Here is a 19,325-nt window from a genome sequence, read left to right as displayed (position 1 = left end):
ACTGCGCCCAGCGATCAATGAAAGCTGGCAAAGCTCTGTCTCCCCAAGAACGTTCGGTGTTTAATCAATCTGCTATATCAGCTAGAGCTGATAAAGACGCAGATCTGGTTGGGGTCACGGGGTTACCCCGCCCCACCATTGGAACCCGGGCGTGACTCGGGGACATTGGCGCTGAAGAGCTAATCTGCCACACTCGTTGAAATGGCACGCAAATCCGTGTCGTTTGTGTGCGCCATTTAGATAAGCGAAGACCAAATATTGAAATGTAAATATAAATACAAAAGTGTTGGTGTTTCGGAAAAGGGGAAGAACTGGATATAATGTGGTTTGAATCATTACTTGTTTTATTTAAATGGTTGTTAGCCTTTACCCAGTTTTGTAGATATCTATAACTATTATTAATTCATTGGACACAACAAATAATATTGGTTATTTAATAATACATAATATAACGCCTCTGCTTGCAACGACTATGAATAAAGTAAGAACGACAATAAAAATGCTTGGAAAAGCCTGGTGGATCAATCAGATGATATTGCATACTAAAACGCGACTATACTATAGGATAAATTCTAAAAAAAAATTATTTTTACACCGAAATATGTGAGAATCTCCTCAGTATCTTGGGAATTCCATGGCACTTTCAATCTTTCGAGTTTTTCGAGTTATTTGGCGACTCGACTCATTTTCCGGGATTTTCCGGCCAGTTCCGCTTTCTGTCGCTGCTGCCGCCGTTCCACTAGAGCAAGAAACCCACGATGTCGTCATCGTCATCCGCTGCTCCCGCTGCAGCCGCTCCGGTCCGCCGTTGCTTCTGCTTCTGCTGCCGCTGCAGCTCGCAGCGATGCAGTGCCTCCAGATATGGCTGCAGCACCGACATCGTGCGTCACTGGTGGTGTTGGTGCTGGTGCCGATGGAGCGGCGTGCCAGGTGCTGCAGGATGTTGCTGGTGTTGCTGATGCTGCTGCTGTTGCTGCTGCTGCTGCTGGTGTTGCAGTTGCAGCTGCTGCGAGTGGGCGTGGGTGTTCAGGAAGGGCGTGAGCAGCTCCATGGGCAGCGGGAAGATGATGGTCGAGTTCTTCTCGGTTGAGATGCTGCTCAGGGTTTGCAGGTATCGCAACTAAGTGGGAAAAGTGAATGAAGCGAGTGGTGCCAGTTGCAAGTGTTCCTGCATTAGATCGTGACTCACCTGCAGGGCAGATGGACTGGCCGAGATGATCTCGGAGGCCTCGCGCAACGCCCTCGACGACTTCATCTCGCCCTCGGCGGCAATGACCTTGGCTCGCGCCTCCCTCGCCGCCTCCGCCTCGGCGGCCATCGCCCGCTGGAGGGCAGTGGGCAACGAGACGTCCTTGCTGCAAGCGGATCGTGCATAGTGGATTACAGATTATGCATCATGACTTTGGGCTGGCTACTCACATCTCCACGCGCTCCACCTTAACGCCCCAGGGATCGGTGGCCTCGTCCAGGGACATCTGCATGGTGTGCGAGATGGTCTCGCGCTCGGTCAGCAGCTCGGAGAGATTCCTGGTGCCGAGCACATTGCGCAGCGTGGTGGCCGCCAGGAGGCTCGTCGAATGGCTGTAATTGTACACCTGAATGACCGCCTTCAAGGGGTCGCTGATGCGGTAGTAGACCACCGCGTCCACGGTCACCGTAACCGAATCCTTGGAGAGCACCTCCTGCGGCGGCACATCGAAGGACACGGTGCGCAGGTCCACCGGATAGTAGTCGTCCACGCAGGGCAGCACAAAGAAGACTCCGGGACCACGGGCTCCGCCGCTGCGCAGTCGCCCCATCCGGAAGATCACCGCGCGCTCGTACTCGGAGACCACCTTGAAGCAGATGAACACCGAGATGGGGAAGGTCAGCACCATGATCAGCACGGACACCACCGTGGCCAGGATCTCCACGCAGCCCATGTCATCGTTTTCGGCTGTAAGATGTGCAAAAGGATTCCGATATAATATATGTATGTAGAAACAACTTATATAACTCATGGGTACCACGTACTCTGACCAACCAGTCATTTGACTGAAGAATTCGCGCGAAACGTAGACTTTTTGTTTATTAGCTGGTCTATTTGTTCTAAAACTTTGGCTTCAGCTAATGAACTTTTCCGTAAACAGTCGATATACAAATAAATAAATGATTCATTTTAATCAGCGGCACTCGTTTGTTATGAAAACGGAAACCATTTCGAATTTCAACTTGAACTAAACAACTATTTCATATCTTTCTGCTACTTAAGCCTTAAGTTTTCAGAAACGTTATTTTACACGCTGTGCTGAAGAATTCGCGGTATTCCTGGAACACTTGTCCTCCAGCCTCAGCAAGTGAAACTTATCGCATTGCTATGCATATAGGAAAACCAAGTTATGATTACAACTACTGGCCCAACGAAAAGATACAAGTTGCAGTTGGGTTTTCCAAAGCGCTGGCGAGCAAGTGACTGACCTAATAATTTGTTTTCCAATTACTTGTTTTATGATCCTTTCGAAACGGCTGCTGTTTGTTTGTTTACAATGAAAAGTGGCTTCGGTGATCGGCCTGATTGTTTCAATTGCGGCAGCATATTCCACGGTTCTGTTTTGGGGCAATTAACTTGTACAAATTGCTTTTGATCTAGTACGAATGCCACGAGTTCCATAAATACCCACCAGCGGGCTGCCTTGGCTTTTTATGCTTGACTAACTATGTACATGGCTGGGCATTTTTGTTTATGGCTGCTGTGGCATGGACCAGACATTGAATATGATCTCTGATCTCTGATTTCTGATTTCTAGTTTCGGTTTGGCTTTGCCCACGGCGGTACTGCACTAGTATGTATTTATTTCCAGATCTCCAGAACTGGCCATGTTTGCGCCCGTGCCGCGCTGGGTGTTGAGTATTCCGCCGCTCTGTTTATCTTTCGAGTTTCGACCACACGATCCGTACCTCGTCCACACCGATAGCCTCTATTTATTTTCATATGTCGGCGCACAGTTTATATTGCATACTTCATAGGTGGTCGCTCGATCGATCGATCGATCGATCGATCGTTGGATGGATGCGATTCAACGACTCGATTCAGAACCATCTCTCCGCTCCACGCGGCTCGGTGACTCACCTATCGCCATTAATCGCACATTTGACCGATTTATGAATTATGAATTATGAATTATTCTGGAACACTAGAGTTCTGTGAGGTCATGTGTGCGGTGCGGTGGTGCAAGTATAATGTGAGCAACTATTTGTATCTGGCAGTCAATGTGCGTGTATTTTTATGGGCTAAACAAATCGCCGAGCGAATAATTTGGTTATATGCATCTGGAAATCCGGTCCAGATATCAAGGAAGTCTTGCCACACACGCGTGGGCATCTGCGATTATTTCATTCACTTTTTAATCAGGCTGTAAATATTTAATTGTTTTCCCAAATGTAATGTAAATGTAATTAATGGTGTTTTGTTAACGTAATCAATAGTAATATTCTTATAATCGTTTTTTTAAGCCTTTCGGAACTTTTAGGCTTATAATTCATGTTGTTTCAAATTATGGCCTAATAATTAATATAGTTTTATAATAGTCTATTTATGTTCCTAGTAGTACTGCACTTTATTAGGAACCTTCTTGATTTTGTTTATATATATAGTACTATTGGATCGATCAAGCTTGACTTCAGAACTAGTCAGTTTACATAAAGTGAGTCGTTATGTAAATGGCATTTTAATCTGATTATCTGTCCTAAAAAAATCGTATATTTTCCAAATATCTCGCTGTTTGTTTTTGGCTTCGATGGCCATTAATTAATATTGTTTATATCACTATTAGTTAGTTCTGAATAAGGCATAACACAAATTAAAAAAAAGGCGGAGGATATTTTGAAAATTGATTTTTAAAAACTTCAATATTAAATGGAATATCCCATAAATTCAGGTTCTTAACCCTTTTCTCCATGCTTACAGGTCTTGAGTCCCTGATAGGGCAGGGAGGGGGGCGGCGGGATGTGGACCGCGTGCTGCGAGGACTGGTGCTGCGGGGTGAGCGGGAAGGTCTCCGTGGAGGAGGAGGCCTGTATGCCACCCGATCCCGGCGAGCCGACGTGCAGGCGTGCGCGGTGCTGATGCGGCGAGGCAGGATGCATTTCGGCAGGACACGTTCCAGGCTGGGATCGAATCGGATCGGATTGGAGGGAATCGATTTCCACTCCACGGGTCGGGTATTCAAACGGAAACTGGTCGAGCTGGAGAACTGGAGAACTGCACGCGTCCAGCGCACGTTTTTAAATGAGCACGCCAAGAATGAACGAAGCCAAACGCAGAGGCAAAGACAGGAAATACCAAACTGTTCCACACATCAATCGATGTCTCGACTAGGAAATACCATATACAAACGCACTATATATTTGGATACGTAAGGTGCGAGCCCAAAATATTGACTAATCACCCAAACTTTGATATGGAATAGATCACTTCTTGATTTCCTTTTATATATTCCGAATACCATAGCTCTTTAATTCTAAAAATGGTACAATATTTTATTAAAAAAAAACACACTAAATATGTATAATTAAGTAATTAATAACCTATTTATGTGTATACTGCAGTGACCAAAAAATTCCTTAAATTATAGTATTTATAATTCCCTAAAAATAATAATCTCCTAATTCTTTGATATACTACAAACGGAATGTTTTATGAACACATTGTACCCTGGATCCTATACTTTATTGGGTATTATAAACTGTATTCTCGACAGAGGTGAAAACGGTGGCAGCGGTAATCGTTCGGCTCACTTCACGCATTCTCGTGGCCGAGCGATTTTCCCGCTTTTCCGAATTTCCCGGCACACACAAACGCACCCGGAATGGATCGTTTTGTTGGTAGTTTAGTACTTTTTGTTTAAATTATTGAAACGACCTACGAACAACTTCGCAGATGGAGATCATTTATAAACCACTTCATTGAGAGCATTCGGCAGTTGCTCGGCCATCTTCCTCCTTATTTTGTAGCTTGGGTGGAATGCCCATTTGGAGGTGGGTGGCTGCTCGTTTCCCATTTGTCTAAATCAAGACGCGCGAAGCAGGCGCTGGTGATCTATTATCACCAAAGGTCAGAGTTTTGGACGCACAACAATTGGAGCTCCCGAATCTCCAAGGGAATCTGGCCAGTGGAGGTGTTGGCGGAATGGAGTGGATTCCGTGTTCCCGTCCATAAAGAATAAATGAAGACATTAATGGGTTAACCAGAAGATTTAGTGCAAGCTATTTGAATACACAAGGCTGGAATGCATAAATCATGATTTACACTACCAAAAAGTTTGGACCAATGTTAAGATTTTTAGTAAATGAAATGCTTGAAGTTGCGGCAGTGCACAACAATATTTAAAATATTCATGTTCATAAAATATTCATCTGTTTCTGTATATATCATTCTGTTCTGTAAATATAATTTCAACGTAGTATTAAAAACAAAGTTTTGGCGTGACTTTAAAGATTCCGAGTGCGGACCATAAGTAGTCCCCTAGGTCTTTTTAGAAATAAACGCCATTTCCAGGAATTTATTTATTTTTACGCATTTCTGCTTTATTGTAGTCGTTATATTGATAACAATAAGAAATATGTATATATTTATATCTATATACACATCTTAATGCAATAAATTTGCTTGTTTCAGGCCGATTGCTTGTGATTTTTGGTTTCTGCAGCTTTTTTTGAGTGAGTGTTGCTTGGTTGCGTAAAGTAAATGCGAAGAAATCACCTCGAAGCATCGGCGATGGAGAATATCATGTGTAAAGGTGTATATAGAGCTGATTCGTAAGGCACATTACGGCTAGATTGTGGATTCAATGAGTGATTGCTAATTGCGCTGATGTTGATGGTTGAGAGTCAGATGCGATTGGTCGCAGCCTTCGATATACAGCAGCTTAAGTATATATATATATATAGGGTATATATAGGTGTCGATATCAATTTCGATTTGTAACAAATGCTTGACAAAAATCCAAATGCTTAAACTTAAGAGTTCACTCGAATTTAGTGTAGAAAATCAGTTGGTTTAAATTCAATTTGGCCGCTCAGAAGGGTATCCTAGCCACGCTACAAAGCGAATCCCTTTCTCCTCCTCCTCCTCTAATTGACTGAGCAATATCATAGTTTTGTGTCGTCATCCTATCGCCTCCTCTGCTCTCCGCTTCTCTCACTCTGCTTTCGATCCGGAGACCTTGCATTGGATGCAAGCACATCCAGTCGTGTATAACTTAAACAACTAATAATCATCCGAGGGCGCCGGAGGAGCTGCCGGAGAAGTGGCCGCTCTTGCCGCCTGGCTGTCGTCCGCGCCTTCGTCAGTCGTTGTACATGCCGTCCACCAGAAAGTCCATGCGGCGGTAGTGCCTGGTGCTCCACATGTCACGGAAGCGGCGATACATGATGGTCACCACACCGATGGCCAGTGGAACGGTCAACAGCACTGTAACAATGGGCACCACATACCCGTTGTCCCCGTGATCGGCAAGATTACTTCCAGTGAGCCCCTGCACAATGGGCTCCGGGGGCGTGGCCAGTGGCTGGTTGGGAACGCCCTTTGTACCAGTCTTATCCTGACTCTTCTCCAGCTCCGCCATATCCTCCCCATCCTGGTGTATATCGGTGCTGAAGACCACCGTGGGCTTCTTCAGCTTTGGCGTGGTTGTGATGATGGTTGAATTGATAGTTTTGGTGGTGGCGGTGTTGGTGCTGTTGCTCGAGGATGTTGTTGCGCCATTGGTGGACGAGTTGCCCGGCTTGCTGACGTCCTTCTTGGACTGGCCCTCGGTAACTATGGCTGATCCTGCAGCTGGCTTGGCCGTGGTGGTGGTCGTATTGGTAGGGGATGCAGTGGAGGTCGTACTGGTTGCCTCCTTGGCCACCTTTTGCTCCACAGTCGGCTTGGAAGTGGCCAAGGGAGCGGTGGGCAAGCCTGCGTCCGTGTTCGTGAGATTTTTGGTCTTGCCTGCATGGCCGTCTGCCGTGGCCGTCTTGTTGGAGTTCTCCTGCTGCAACACAGCTGCATCCTTACCTGCCACCAGCTGGCTGGCAGCTCCCGGAGATCCAGTTTCCGATTTCGATCCAGCAATCACTTTGGCCTGCGGCACGTTCGTCGCATTGCCCACCACAGGGGCGTCTTTGGTGGCGGAGTTAGCTGTCTGATTCTGCTGGCCCGCAACCAGGAACAGGCTGCTCAGCAGCCACAGCACATGGAGCAGCTTCATTGTCGCTTGATTTCTTATTCTTATAAGAGTGAAACGTCGCGTCGCCTCTATTCATTTAGTTGCACAAGTGAAGCACCATCGATACCTTATCGATAACCGGCGTCAGTGGTGGGCTTTTTGGCTAGGAACAGGTGAAAATTATGTATCTAGCTAGAAGCTAAACAAAATTGGGTGCAAAAAAGAATTAACTTTTTCGGGAAGAACTTGACAAATGTAATGAAAAAATGTTTGTCTACTCTTTCTTGATAGTAAATAATATACGAAAATTAAGCTACATGTTCTTGGGTTTTCAAATAGTTCGATTTACTAAATAAAATATTTTAAAACTAAATCTTATTAATGATAATTGACTGAACTAAATAAACACTATATATTAGTGAAGTAAATTGTATGTGCAATATGACAGAAATTCGTGAAAAGCTACAAATCTCGCAACTTCCGAGTGGTGGCAACGCTGGTCCGACGGCTGCTGACGTTGCCACTTTCCAGCTGAGCCCTTCCATGTTTGCTTGCGTGTGTGTGTGTATGTGTGGTGCGTGCGTGGGTCTGCCGCATTAAATTTGGATTTTACTCCGACTTGGACCTGACCCGGATTTGAAACTCGGACCACGACGATGATGCGACTGGAGCTGATGCTGGCCGGCCTCCTGCTGCTCTGCGCCACCGGCGCCAGCGCCTGGCACTCGGAGGAACTGGAGATCTTTGACTTGGTCGAGGAGGTAAACCGCAACTTCTACGAGTTCATGGGCATCAACCAAACGGCAACGGGCGCCGAGGTGAAGCGCGCCTTCCGCACCCTGTCCATTGTCCTGCATCCGGACAAGAATCCGGCCGAGGATGCCAACATTCAGTTCCGCAACCTCGTTTCCATCTACGAGGTCCTCAAGGATCCCTCGCGCCGAGAGAAGTACGACCGGGTGCTAAAGGAGGGCATGCCCAACTGGAAATCTGCCCTCTACTATTACCGACGGATGCGCAAGATCGGCCTCTACGAGGGCGCCTTCATCCTCTTCCTGATTACCACCGTGGGCCAGTATCTATTCGCTTGGGCGGCCTACCTCGAGAAGAAGTACACCGCCGAACAGGTGTTTGGCTCCAAGCTGAAAAAGCTGCAGAAGAAGAACAAGAACATCGACATGGACGTGATCCTCAGCGAGATACCGATGCCCTCGCTCCTGAACACCCTGCCCATCCAGATCCCATTGGCCCTGTGGAACATGCCGCGCACCATCAAGAACGGATTCAGCAAGGCCAACGAGCTTAAGGAACTGGCCTTGGAGAAGCGCAGGCAGTAAGTGGGAGGGCTCTACTGGTTACCTTCCGTTTTTCGAAATGAGTCTTCTTGTTGGATTGTAGTTGCCATTGTAGTTGTTTTCGGGTTATACAACTTTGTTCTTTCATTAAGCTGTTCCTTTCGAAAAGTCCAATTCGATGTAACATAGACAATTCAGTTGAGAAACAAAAGATTGAGAAAGGTACTTCCCAAGAAAGATACCCATAAATGCACCTTACGATGACTTGCATCATTTGATAGGTCCCGAAGAAGGAATACATTCAGACTTTGTGTGGCAAGATAATGAAATGAAATGTATTTTGATATAACCACAGATAAGGTACTTGATTTCGATTAGCTTAGAAATCGTGTGGGAATGGTCCCCAAAACGTTTACTGTAGTAGTAACTAATTGATTCAACCTCTTTGCAACCACAGGGAGCTGGAGGCCGCCCGTCGTCAGGAGGAACTAGAGCGGGAGGCAGAGGAGCAGGCGCGCCTGCGCAAGGAGCACAAGGAGAATCTGCGAAAACGCAAGCAGAACAGCAAGGCTCCAGAGAAAACCGAGGATGAGTTGCGCGGCTATTCGCAGATCCAGGCGCGCGAAATGACCGATGAAGATGCAGTTCGTCCTGCTTCCCAGAAGGTATAAAGCCGTCAAATGCTTCCTGTTTTCGTGTTACGCAAAGGATTTGAAACCTTACTAATACAATTCTCTTACTTTTAGAGCACGGTGAGCGGCGGCTTCTGGACTGACGAGGATCTTACCGAGCTGATTCGCTTGGTAAAGAAGTATCCAGGCGGAGCTGGCAGCCGCTGGAACACCATCGCCGAATCGATGAACCGCAGCGTTCAGGAGGTGACCTTCATGGCGGCCAAGATGAAGGAGAACGGCTACCGCATTCCCGGCCAAACGGAAAGCGTGGCCGAGGCTCTGGTCCAGGAGTCGCAGCAGGCGCAGCGCAAGGAGAAAGTGAAGAAGGCAGCTGCAAATGCAGGTGCTTCGGCTGAGAAGAGCATGCTCATTCCGGAGACCAACTGGACGCAGGAGCAGCAGCGCGCCCTGGAGGCTGCGATAGTCAAGTACCGAAAGACGGCCGGCGGAGACCGTTGGCAAAAGATCGCCAACAGTGTGCCGGAGAAGACCAAGGAGGAGTGCCTGGTGCGCTACAAGTATCTCTGCGAGCTGGTCAAGACGCAGAAGCGGGCCGAGGAGGAGGCCAACGAGCCGGACGAGGGTGTAGCCGCCATCGAGGAAGAGCTCCCCGAGGAGGAGCCCCATGCGCCGCCAGAACCGGAAGAGGCGCCAGCCTCCAAGAAGCTTAGCAAGCGGGAGCAGCGACGTCGTAAGCGGAACCTATCCAGTGGCGAGGACTCGGACGATGCATATCAGTACGAGATCAGTTAGTCGGAAAGCCGGCTTCCATTCGGTCCTGCTGCGGATCATCCTCGTGTGGCTCAAATCTAGACGTAATTGAATTTTTTTATATTTTGCATTAAAGACTTTCTGGCACAGCATTCTGGACCTAGCCTATCCTAATCCGCGGCCCGATCCTCCGCCCCTTCCGTTTCCATCACTGTGTGTAGCGCTCATCTTATGTTTTGTACATAATTCTATATTGTAAACATCTAAATGTCGATTAATTTTGCTAAGTAAACGAAATGTGTAAGGCAGTGAAGAGGGACAGAGTTATTCATGGGTTGTTTAGTGGACTTTAAGGTTGGCACCTAATACAATAAATATCAAACTATGGTGCAGCAGCATAATCACTAGATATAAATCAAAAAGCATTAAAGACATACCATATTAAATCAAATGATTATGTACACAATCGCGAATACTTAATTATTATTGCCTCTCTAAACCGCCGTCCGCAAACTTATCTTGCATGTCGTTTGCAGCTTTAAAGCCATCAAAGTCAAGCGCTAACCAATTATAATTCCCAGTTGGCTTAAACCTGTCAGGCATCAAAGAGGAGTTTCCCTTTCAGATTTATTATTCATCAAATCTAATTTGAGCCCTTTCGGCGGTTCTTGCCGATTTTTGGGAACCGCGGTTCGACTCCGCGCCTAATCAAGGATACCAATTCATTATTAATGTGGCCAGCAGGCGGATTATTATTGGGCTGTGTGTGCGGATAACCTTGGAACGATTGGCTTTTAATTACGCTCGGCTTACATTTGATGATTATTGGACTATGACTGTGACTCTGAACGCCGGCAACTCGCTCTTTGTTGGCCCGTCCGGTTGGGCTGCTTATGGCCAACTCGATGCGCTGCCTCCTCCCATTTTGGTCACCATTCGTGTTTGCATTGAACTTAAAACGCTCGTGCACTAGAAACACCAGACTGCGTCAAGACCCACTACCCAAGATCCAAGACTCCAAGCTCTAGTCCGCACTCCGCACCAAGTGTAGGCGCAGCAGAACCCGTCAACTGTCCACCAAACCTGGTTGCAACATGAAAATCAATGCGAATCGAACTTCGAACTGAATGCTCTTTGCTTCGGAGCAAGCGATTGATTAAAATCTTGGGATACAACAAATAGCATTCATTTTTCACACAATGCTCGGTGAAAACAATAACTTTAAAATTAGGAAGTTACTATTTTGGATAATCCATCAAGTTTATTTAGTTAATCAAGCACTTGTTTGTGTGGTATGAAAAGTAATCTCGTTAAATTCCTTAGCCAAAGTAAACGAACGTCATTTTTCATAAGTATAAATATATACAAATGTGGTATTTTTATATGCACTAAATATGGAAATATTTCAAAATACCTTTTATTTGAACTTCTGAAATAATTTCTCGCTTTCCACTGATTATTTAGACCAACCTTATAAAACTATACTTGGAGTTGGTCATCAATTAGCCCTTTTGAACTGATGCTAGTGGAAATTCTTTGGATTCCTGTTTTTTATTGGCTCTTTATTGCGATTACTTTGATAGGCTATATAATAATTATTTTTTATTGCCTAACCAGACAGACTGGTCCCCGTTGCAATTCAAACTAACTAATACGCTCGCCAAAGTGCAGCGAGAAAAACAATAAAAGTGAAAAACCATTTCGAGCGGTTTGTCAGCGTTTCAAGGGCGATTTTAGTCGCAGTCAGCTCGGTTGCATGTGCGTACGTACGTATCTACATACGTATCTCCACAAATTGTGGCCAATGCCAATGGCTGACTGCAGCTGCCATTCGAGCACTTAATTTCCATTGAATTTCCATTTTGCATTTTCCATTTGGCGGCAATCGCCATTTCCCAGCTGAATCGGCTTGGCCTTCAACTTTAAGTTCAAGCGGCAAGTTCACCTGACGTCACGTACCCGCAGGTGGGTCCAATTCTGATCATGACTCGCACTCGGACTCGAGTTCAGATTCTTCTGCGAACGAGGGAAAACCCGAAGACAAGACCCCGAGAAAAATGGAGAATGGAGATGAGAACCCAGAACCCAGAGCCCCATAACAATAAGAACCAGTTTGTTGGCCAGAAGCCGCGCGCTTTGCTCGCGTTTCTCGGCTTGCCGACTTTAAAAACCTGGCGACTATATCGATATGGTGAGTCGAACTCACTCAGTCGAAAACGGAGTGTCAGACGAGGCGGTTCACTGAATGCCACTTAGCATTCAACTAAGCTGTTAAATCAAGCGCGGACCTAGAACAACAGCACTTTTTTTTAATCCCCATATTATTTTTTTGTTGTTTGAGTTCGCGAGTTTTTTTACCCAGAAGAAATGACAATCTATAGCCTGTTGGTGCAAATCATAATCGTTTGTAACTAGCCATCTGAAGAGTCCGACTTCCGAGGAGGAGCAGCAATGGCACCGCCCCAAGAGCAACCGGAGGATGATATTATCACCAAGGTGAGCACTCGACGAGATTGGGAAGCAAAGGTAGCAATTAGTGAGCTAAGCAATTGGTTCTAGGAATAAGGTCATCTGGGTTATAGAATACAGTTTATGAGAATATACTCTATATGGAGATTAAATTACTTTTTACTGGAAGCTCGAGCCTGGAAATCAAGTGATAAATTCGTCTGTTTACAAAACTATTTCTCCTCCTAATGCTATGTAAACCAAACTATCTAGGGTATATGAGCACTAATAATACTGAGTGGAGTGGAGTGAATATACTGCGAGTACATCTAAGACATTTCTGCAAGGAAATATTTGTCATTAATACTTTACCAAAAACAATTAATTTTATTAATTGTTAATCATTAATCTTAAATAGGAGCAGGGTACTCCATCGTCCATTCAATTTCCACGCATCTGGTGTTTATTGTTATAATTTAGCGGAAATTTGCTAATCACCACATGCAGAGCATTCGAATAGATGGAGTTAGCATTGATCTGTGGTTTGGCTAATTCGCCGAGAGGTTATTTCTAAATAATCGAGCTTGTGGGGCATGGTCAAGGCTTTGAAGCCAAAGACAATATAATTTGTATAGTTTTGAATAGAGAACGAATGGTAAGCAGATCCATTTTGGTGGCGCGGAAGTGGAGTACGGCGTGAAACCAGTTGGCAAAGGGCCTTTTTTATTGGGGCTGCTAGTATTTCCCATTAATTTGTGGTTACAACATCGCCACTCGTGTGCTAATTGGTCAGATATGTTCGTATGTAATTATAAATCCAAATACAAGGAACTGTGAAGCGGCTGGTGTGAGTGAACTGCGAATAGTGCATTTTGTGAATAAAAGGTTAGTCAAGGTGAGTTCACCACTCTATTCCCAAAAACAAAACCTTGAGAGGAACTTTTGGCTTTGAAAAGGTGCCCCAGATTAAACAAAATCAAAATATTATGGCACAGATAAAAACACATATGGGATGCTGCCGAGCACAGAATTTGTTTAATAAAAAGAAGTGTGCTGGCAATTAGCAGCATTTGTCATCTAAATTAGTTCGTTTTATTCACACACTTAGCTTTATTAGCGAACAGCAAATGAAGGTTGAACTCTTCGGTGAATGAAGCCCCAGAAAAATCATAATAATAAACAACTTAAGAGCTGGCAAATTGAAAGGGGCTCTATTTCTGGGGTTAATTGGGGTGCGCTGATTTTTGATTATGTCGGCGATCTAATAACGTATACAGTCTGTCCGGGATCTTTCGTTTTCCTTCCGCCAATTGAGGACAAAAAAACACCTGGCAAATGTTGCAATCCAACAAGCACTGAGAAAAACAAGATCACTTGGGACTAGGGACAATAATTAAATGTGATATTGAAGGATAGTAATTATGGCGGGTTCGTACCATTCTGTAAAACCTTTGGCATTAATTTGTTATACATTTGGTTCTTGTAAATGGCGCTCCTATGATGTGCAATACTTTAGTCGCAGTGCATCTACTTAAGCGACTTGACCAGACCCACGAAATTAATGCTGGCCATATGCAGAAGGGGACATTGAGATATGGGCCTGCGGGGAACGCCTCCTTTCATGCTCGTAAATAATAAACAATTGTTTTTGCGACCAAGAGATACAGATACACAAGCTGCGATTGTGGCGACTGCTGCCCAGTTAAGTGTATCTCTATAGCCATAGTGCTACCTAGCCAACTGGCTGGCTCAGGGATATGATGACAGTCGATTTTTCTAGCCAGCTCTTTTGGAAATCGAGTGCCGGCACGAGTATCTCGCCGTATGTAAGTATCTCTGCCTCTGCGCTCCAGTATCTTAATTGTTACTGCGCTCGGCGTTGCGGAACGACGATGTCCAAGGGAGTGGGTACTGGAGTTCCGAAAACGACAAGTCAGAGCCTCAGAATCAGAATCAGATGTACAATCAAAAACAGTAGTGAGCAGCGAACTAGATGACGTGTTGCCATTGCTTTTGGCATCAGATTGTATCTCAACCTTCTATCTATCTGAATGAATAAATATATACCTGTGATTTCATCACCAGAGTGGTTGACCTAAGAGCATAAAGTTGATATAAGAAGAACAACAATTGGTGATTTTCCTATAACCATTTGTGTACTTCTTTCTTGTACAAATACACATCCAGTTAACAAGCCAAGCAGCGAGCAAAACAAAGAACCAAACAAATCTGCCAGAACTTCCGCATATTTCGTTTTGAATTTCAATTTCGGACAACAAAAAACTTGCCCACTCATCGCGCCCAAATAAATTAATAACAATAAAGTATTGAAGTTACAAATGGAAGCCAAACGAGAAGCTCTTAACGCTCAATTTGGCGCTTTGGAGCTCGATCGGTGGATCGTGACGAGTCCCCCCTCCATCCACCCCCTCCAAACATGGTTCGAGTGCCATTGGAGGTCAAGTTCAGGGAACACCAGTTTATGGTTACTATTCCATCTTCTGCTGTGCCGGAGCTTCACGATTCGGATTGCAGACGGAGGTGTCAAAGTATCTGATGGCTCAAGTATTTAGATACTTTGGCAATGCCGCTTGCGCCGAGCCAGGAAATGATGATTTTCTGCACCGAATTCGATTCACCGAATTCCACTTTTAAATTTAAGGTTCGAAGGTTTGGGCTATTGTTTGAACTTAAATTCGGGTCTTTACAATATTGCTCAGCAGTATTGAATTGCAGCCCAAATGCTTTGAAAGTTGAATGCAACATCCTGTTTGCTGTTTTTCGATGCCTGTTAAATGAGATCGTATTTATTTAATTATTTGATTGGCTAATATTTTCAGAAGGCACCTTTTATGCAGTAATTATATTATGCTACCGGAATAGCAAGTTCAGTGAACTTTGTGTTTTGCCAGTTTAATATATTATGTAAATTGTATTCCAGTGTGAGAATTTACTTGGAGCACAGCAATTGAGTCCCAAATGTGTATATTAAAACACTTGAATAAAGGGAACCCCGTAACCCAATGAAGGTGTAAAATATAATATAAAATTACTTTCTATTGACGTAACATATCCCATTGTTTTTCTCTGTACGTAGTATAAATTATTATTACCCAGTCACATTTTGATTGTCCGATTATTATTTCATGCACGATTTATATTAGATGGGTTCATTGTGTTTGCTCTTTTTGCCGCTTGTAACTCAAAAAAAGGTGATACATATTTCTTGGACCTTGAAGGTCATCGTCAGCGGACTTTACAACTTTATTTGATTTATGGTAATTAGCAGCGTGCACCTTGCCTAATTGCAGATACCCTCGATAATTGGATTCCTGAACTTGGACTGACTGGCGACAAATGGAGCTTTGGCCCCCCTTTTACCCCAAATTCGATGAGCTGACCTAGAGAGCCAAGGCTGAAGTGTTGAATCATGAGAATTATAGCTGGAAATCTTTCATAATCCTACCGTAACAGCAAATGCTTAAATAAACGAGCAATGGAGCAAAGATGTGGGGTTCTTGTGTTTCACTAAGAAATGCCTGAAAGTCGGCAATGGACTTTGGAGCTAATGGGCTTTCAAATAGTTTGGCAAATCGTATTGGCCAATCGTATGGACAACACTGGTCGATAGTGACAGGACCCAACTGACATACTGCCAAGATTCAGAGAGAAATGGAGAAAAAACCAAGTAGGTAATAATGACGGCACGGACAAAAAAATATGTAAAACCGAGCGACGATCTGATCTGTGAACTGGCTACCATCCTAGGTTGGCAATTCGATTGCATTCATAGTCATCCATCGAAGATCGAAGTGAGTAATCCGTGGGGCAGCATATACAGGGCTAAAACCCGAACGAGAACCTGGACAAAGGAGGATCGGAATCGGGATCGGTATCGGGATCGGGATCAACAGTTAGCACCGCGGGGCGAAGAGAAGCGGAGCGGTGAGAGTTGGAAGCTGTCCTCGAGGAACTCTTCCCGGAGGCAGAAGAAATGTATTCGGCGGTGAAGCCGCTCTCCAAGTATCTCCAGTTCAAGTCAATACGCATCTACGACGCCGTCTTCACCATCCACTCCAAGTGCACCGTGGTCATCCTGCTCACCTGCTCGCTGCTCCTGTCCGCGCGCCAGTACTTTGGGGATCCGATCCAGTGCATCAGCGAGGAGAAGAATATCGAGTACATACAGTCCTACTGCTGGACCATGGGCACCTACATCCTCAAGCTGGACGACTTCAGCGAGCAGCAGCTGGCGCTGGTTCACCCGCCCCAGGAAGCAGCCACATCCTCCTCCTACTCCTTGGCAGTCTCCTCCGACATTGCCACCTCCTCTTCCACCGCACCGCAGTCATCCGCGAGAGTGCGCATCAGATCCCACTCCAGGTCGAGTCTGCGCAGGATTGGGGAATACAACGAGGCCTATGCCCGGGCCATGTTGATAGCCGAGGGCGTGGGCCCCGAGGTTCGTGGCCAGACGGAGCGGGAGTACCTGCGCTACTACCAGTGGGTCATCATCCTGCTGCTCTTCCAGTCGTTCATCTTCTACTTCCCCTCGTGCCTGTGGAAGGTGTGGGAGGGCCAGCGGCTAAAGCAACTCTGCTCGGAGGTCGGCGAGGCGCTCCTCTCGGAGGAGACCTACAACACCCGGCTGCGCCTGCTGGTCAAGTACTTCACCACCGACTACGAGGACATGCACTTCTGCTACATGGCCAAGTACGTCTTCTGCGAGGTCCTCAATTTCCTCATCAGTGTGAGTAGGGTTTACACCATGGAGTTCAGCGATAACTAAGCGAGAATTTCATGATGATGATTCTAATTGGGGTTCATTACGAGGAGATAAAGTTCAATCCTTACAGATGATTCCAACAAGTATGAGTTTAAGGGAGTTTGCGCTTAAACCTGGGCTCAGTTTGGATATAACTTTCTTATCTTCTGTAGTATTTTATATACTTATATATTACACGAACAAGGTTCCCTTGACTACCATGATTTATATAAAGCCTATGGCAACCTATCCACAGGTGGTAAACATAATGGTGCTGGAGGTGTTCCTGAACGGATTCTGGTCGAAGTACCTGCACGCGCTGGCCACCATTCCGTTCTACGACTGGGATCGCTGGAACCGCGTGTCCTCGAGCGTCTTTCCCAAGATCGCCAAGTGTGAGGTGCTCAAGTTCGGGGCGAGCGGCACGGCGAACGTGATGGACAACCTGTGCATCCTGCCGCTGAACATCCTGAACGAGAAGATCTTCGTCTTCCTGTGGGCCTGGTTCCTGCTGATGGCCCTGATTTCCGGCCTGAACCTCCTCTGCCGGCTGGCCATGATCTGCAGCAGGTATCTACGGGAGCAGATGATCCGCAGCCAGCTGCGGTTCATGTCCAAGCGGCATGTGAAGCGCGCCCTACGGGACCTCACCATCGGCGACTGGTTCCTGATGATGAAGGTCAGCGTCAACGTGAATCCCATGCTCTTCCGGGATCTAATGCAGGAACTTTGCGAGCTGCGCACCTCCTCATCGGGCAGCACCCTGGAGAGTCCCGTCTAGGAGCGATAGTGATCAGAATCAGGATCAGGATCAGGATCAGGCTCAGGAATATGATTAGGATCCCCAGATCGCCTCGTCCTCCGGCTGCCCACTCCCAATTGACGTTGCCGTCGTTCGTTGATTCGCGCCCTTTTGCTTACCTAAATTTGTATATTTCCTCTCCATTCCTTTAAAAATTCTGTACTTCCATGTTCTAAGACTATAAGCGAGGATAAACCATTTTTAGTCACCTTATGGCGTGCTGAACATTTGGGTATGACTGCTAGATGTTATATTACAGGTAGAGGTTCCTCAATTCTAATTCCTAGTTTGTGCTTGGTAGAAGGCAGAAAAACTCGAAATTTTCGGCGTATTTTTGTGAGTTTTAAATAGTTGAATTCATATTAATCAATATATTTGTTGAACCATTTATTGGTAAGCTATATGTAAATTTGTGCTGTGATTATTAGGCTTACTTCGCATTTTTATATATTTCTAGTTCGCTTCTATATGCGAATTGACTTTGTGCTCAGCCGCTGCCTCAACTTTTGTTGCCTTTGCTGCTGGCATTTAATGTGCATTGTTTATAACTAGTTGCTGCCATAATTTCGTCATTTATATTTTGCTGGGACGATCCACAGGCCCCAAGCCCCAAGCCCCCAGATTCCCGCGATCGTCGTGGTTTCAGCATTGTTTTGCGCACATTAACAACGCAACTCGCTCGCATTTGGCCGCCTTCGCCACGCAACTCACTCACTCGCACTCACACTCACTCGCACTCGTTCAGGTGAATGAATGTAAATATTATTCAAAAGCCATTCGTGTGGCGTTTAATATGCCCTGCACTCACGTGGGGCATATCAGCTGCAGAGCCGCTTCGCAGTGACTCACCAGCTGATAAGGGAATGCTACACAACTATTTATTTTGCTGCATAACTGAATATGACGATCCTAACTAAGTCCGAATGAGACACACTTCATTATCGTATATGTAAGTTCTCTAACAAACTCGAACACTCGAAATTGATAAAGATGGTGGTTGCGATTGCATGCATTTGAATTTAGAATTGACACAATGAAAGCAAATAAATATTGAACCTGATTAGAACACTTAAATTAATTATAAGATTGCTTTTTTTTGAAAGGTTTACAAAATATTTGTATCAACGCTTTGGTTACTTTTGTAAATATGACGCACCTTCTTTATAGGTTTTTAGGGAAGCAAGTTTACAGAAGGGCAGAAATAAAATCTTTTCAAGTAGAGTGGCTTAAAGCAGATATAGCTATTAATACACTAATATGTTCCCACTATATTAGGGGGTATCAGGACGTCGGTGCTCTACTTTCTATCGCAGAGGTGCGGCCGGTGTTTCTTCAGCTTTTGGTTACATCTATGTACTATATGTAGGTATTTTATTTCCATATCTATAGCACCCGTATTCCTATTCCTATTCACATTCGGTATTGTTTTGCGCCGCCGTT

The 19,325-nt window shown here is 45.3% G+C and overlaps 4 protein-coding genes across 5 annotated transcripts; 2 read left to right on the top strand and 2 right to left on the bottom strand.

Moving 5' to 3' along the window:
- Nucleotides 1-322: 322 nt before the first annotated feature.
- Nucleotides 323-4,294, bottom strand: LOC6550413 (band 7 protein AGAP004871). Its single transcript, XM_001977708.3, has 4 exons — nucleotides 3,945-4,294; nucleotides 1,420-1,936; nucleotides 1,190-1,355; nucleotides 323-1,120 (listed from the first exon to the last, which is right to left on the bottom strand). The coding sequence occupies exons 1-4, from the start codon at nucleotides 4,123-4,125 to the stop codon at nucleotides 887-889; spliced, it is 1,098 nt and encodes a 365-aa protein (XP_001977744.3). The 5' UTR covers nucleotides 4,126-4,294; the 3' UTR covers nucleotides 323-886.
- A 1,245-nt stretch (nucleotides 4,295-5,539) lies between these two features.
- LOC6550412 (uncharacterized protein YBL113C) lies at nucleotides 5,540-7,358 on the bottom strand. Its single transcript, XM_001977707.3, has one exon. It carries the CDS (start codon nucleotides 7,230-7,232, stop codon nucleotides 6,327-6,329), a length of 906 nt encoding a protein of 301 aa, XP_001977743.2. The 5' UTR covers nucleotides 7,233-7,358; the 3' UTR covers nucleotides 5,540-6,326.
- A 334-nt stretch (nucleotides 7,359-7,692) lies between these two features.
- LOC6550411 (uncharacterized protein F54F2.9) lies at nucleotides 7,693-10,183 on the top strand. The gene is made up of 3 exons (XM_001977706.3): nucleotides 7,693-8,523; nucleotides 8,943-9,150; nucleotides 9,232-10,183. Exons 1-3 carry the CDS (start codon nucleotides 7,847-7,849, stop codon nucleotides 9,910-9,912), a joined length of 1,566 nt encoding a protein of 521 aa, XP_001977742.1. The 5' UTR covers nucleotides 7,693-7,846; the 3' UTR covers nucleotides 9,913-10,183.
- Nucleotides 10,184-12,031: 1,848 nt separating this feature from the next.
- Nucleotides 12,032-18,615, top strand: LOC6550410 (innexin inx5). 2 transcript variants are annotated; one of them, XM_001977705.3, is made up of 4 exons: nucleotides 12,032-12,366; nucleotides 15,630-16,006; nucleotides 16,087-17,068; nucleotides 17,340-18,615. In XM_001977705.3, the coding sequence occupies exons 3-4, from the start codon at nucleotides 16,313-16,315 to the stop codon at nucleotides 17,862-17,864; spliced, it is 1,281 nt and encodes a 426-aa protein (XP_001977741.1). In that variant the 5' UTR covers nucleotides 12,032-12,366; nucleotides 15,630-16,006; nucleotides 16,087-16,312; the 3' UTR covers nucleotides 17,865-18,615. The 2 variants fall into 2 exon arrangements, with proteins under 2 accessions (XP_001977741.1, XP_026838119.1); XM_026982318.1 differs by having other exon boundaries at nucleotides 15,630-17,068.
- The last annotated feature ends 710 nt before the right edge of the window (nucleotides 18,616-19,325 follow it).

This window comes from Drosophila erecta, unplaced genomic scaffold (assembly GCF_003286155.1).
Source record: "Drosophila erecta strain 14021-0224.00,06,07 unplaced genomic scaffold, DereRS2 tig00000126-arrow-pilon, whole genome shotgun sequence".
In the NCBI taxonomy this organism is placed as follows: domain Eukaryota; kingdom Metazoa; phylum Arthropoda; class Insecta; order Diptera; family Drosophilidae; genus Drosophila; species Drosophila erecta.
This window is presented reverse-complemented; position numbering and strand designations above follow the sequence as displayed.

Coding starts and splice junctions, on each gene's coding strand:
- LOC6550413 (XM_001977708.3), bottom strand. CDS start 4,125: ATGCATCCTGCCTCGCCGCATCAGCACCGCGCACGCCTGCACGTCGGC. Junction 1,937..3,944: donor CTATCAGGGACTCAAGACCT/GTAAGCATGGAG, acceptor CACATCTTACAG/CCGAAAACGATGACATGGGC. Junction 1,121..1,189: donor CCAGTCCATCTGCCCTGCAG/GTGAGTCACGAT, acceptor TTTCCCACTTAG/TTGCGATACCTGCAAACCCT.
- LOC6550412 (XM_001977707.3), bottom strand. CDS start 7,232: ATGAAGCTGCTCCATGTGCTGTGGCTGCTGAGCAGCCTGTTCCTGGTT.
- LOC6550411 (XM_001977706.3), top strand. CDS start 7,847: ATGATGCGACTGGAGCTGATGCTGGCCGGCCTCCTGCTGCTCTGCGCC. Junction 8,524..8,942: donor GCCTTGGAGAAGCGCAGGCA/GTAAGTGGGAGG, acceptor TTGCAACCACAG/GGAGCTGGAGGCCGCCCGTC. Junction 9,151..9,231: donor TTCGTCCTGCTTCCCAGAAG/GTATAAAGCCGT, acceptor TCTTACTTTTAG/AGCACGGTGAGCGGCGGCTT.
- LOC6550410 (XM_001977705.3), top strand. CDS start 16,313: ATGTATTCGGCGGTGAAGCCGCTCTCCAAGTATCTCCAGTTCAAGTCA. Junction 17,069..17,339: donor TCCTCAATTTCCTCATCAGT/GTGAGTAGGGTT, acceptor ACCTATCCACAG/GTGGTAAACATAATGGTGCT.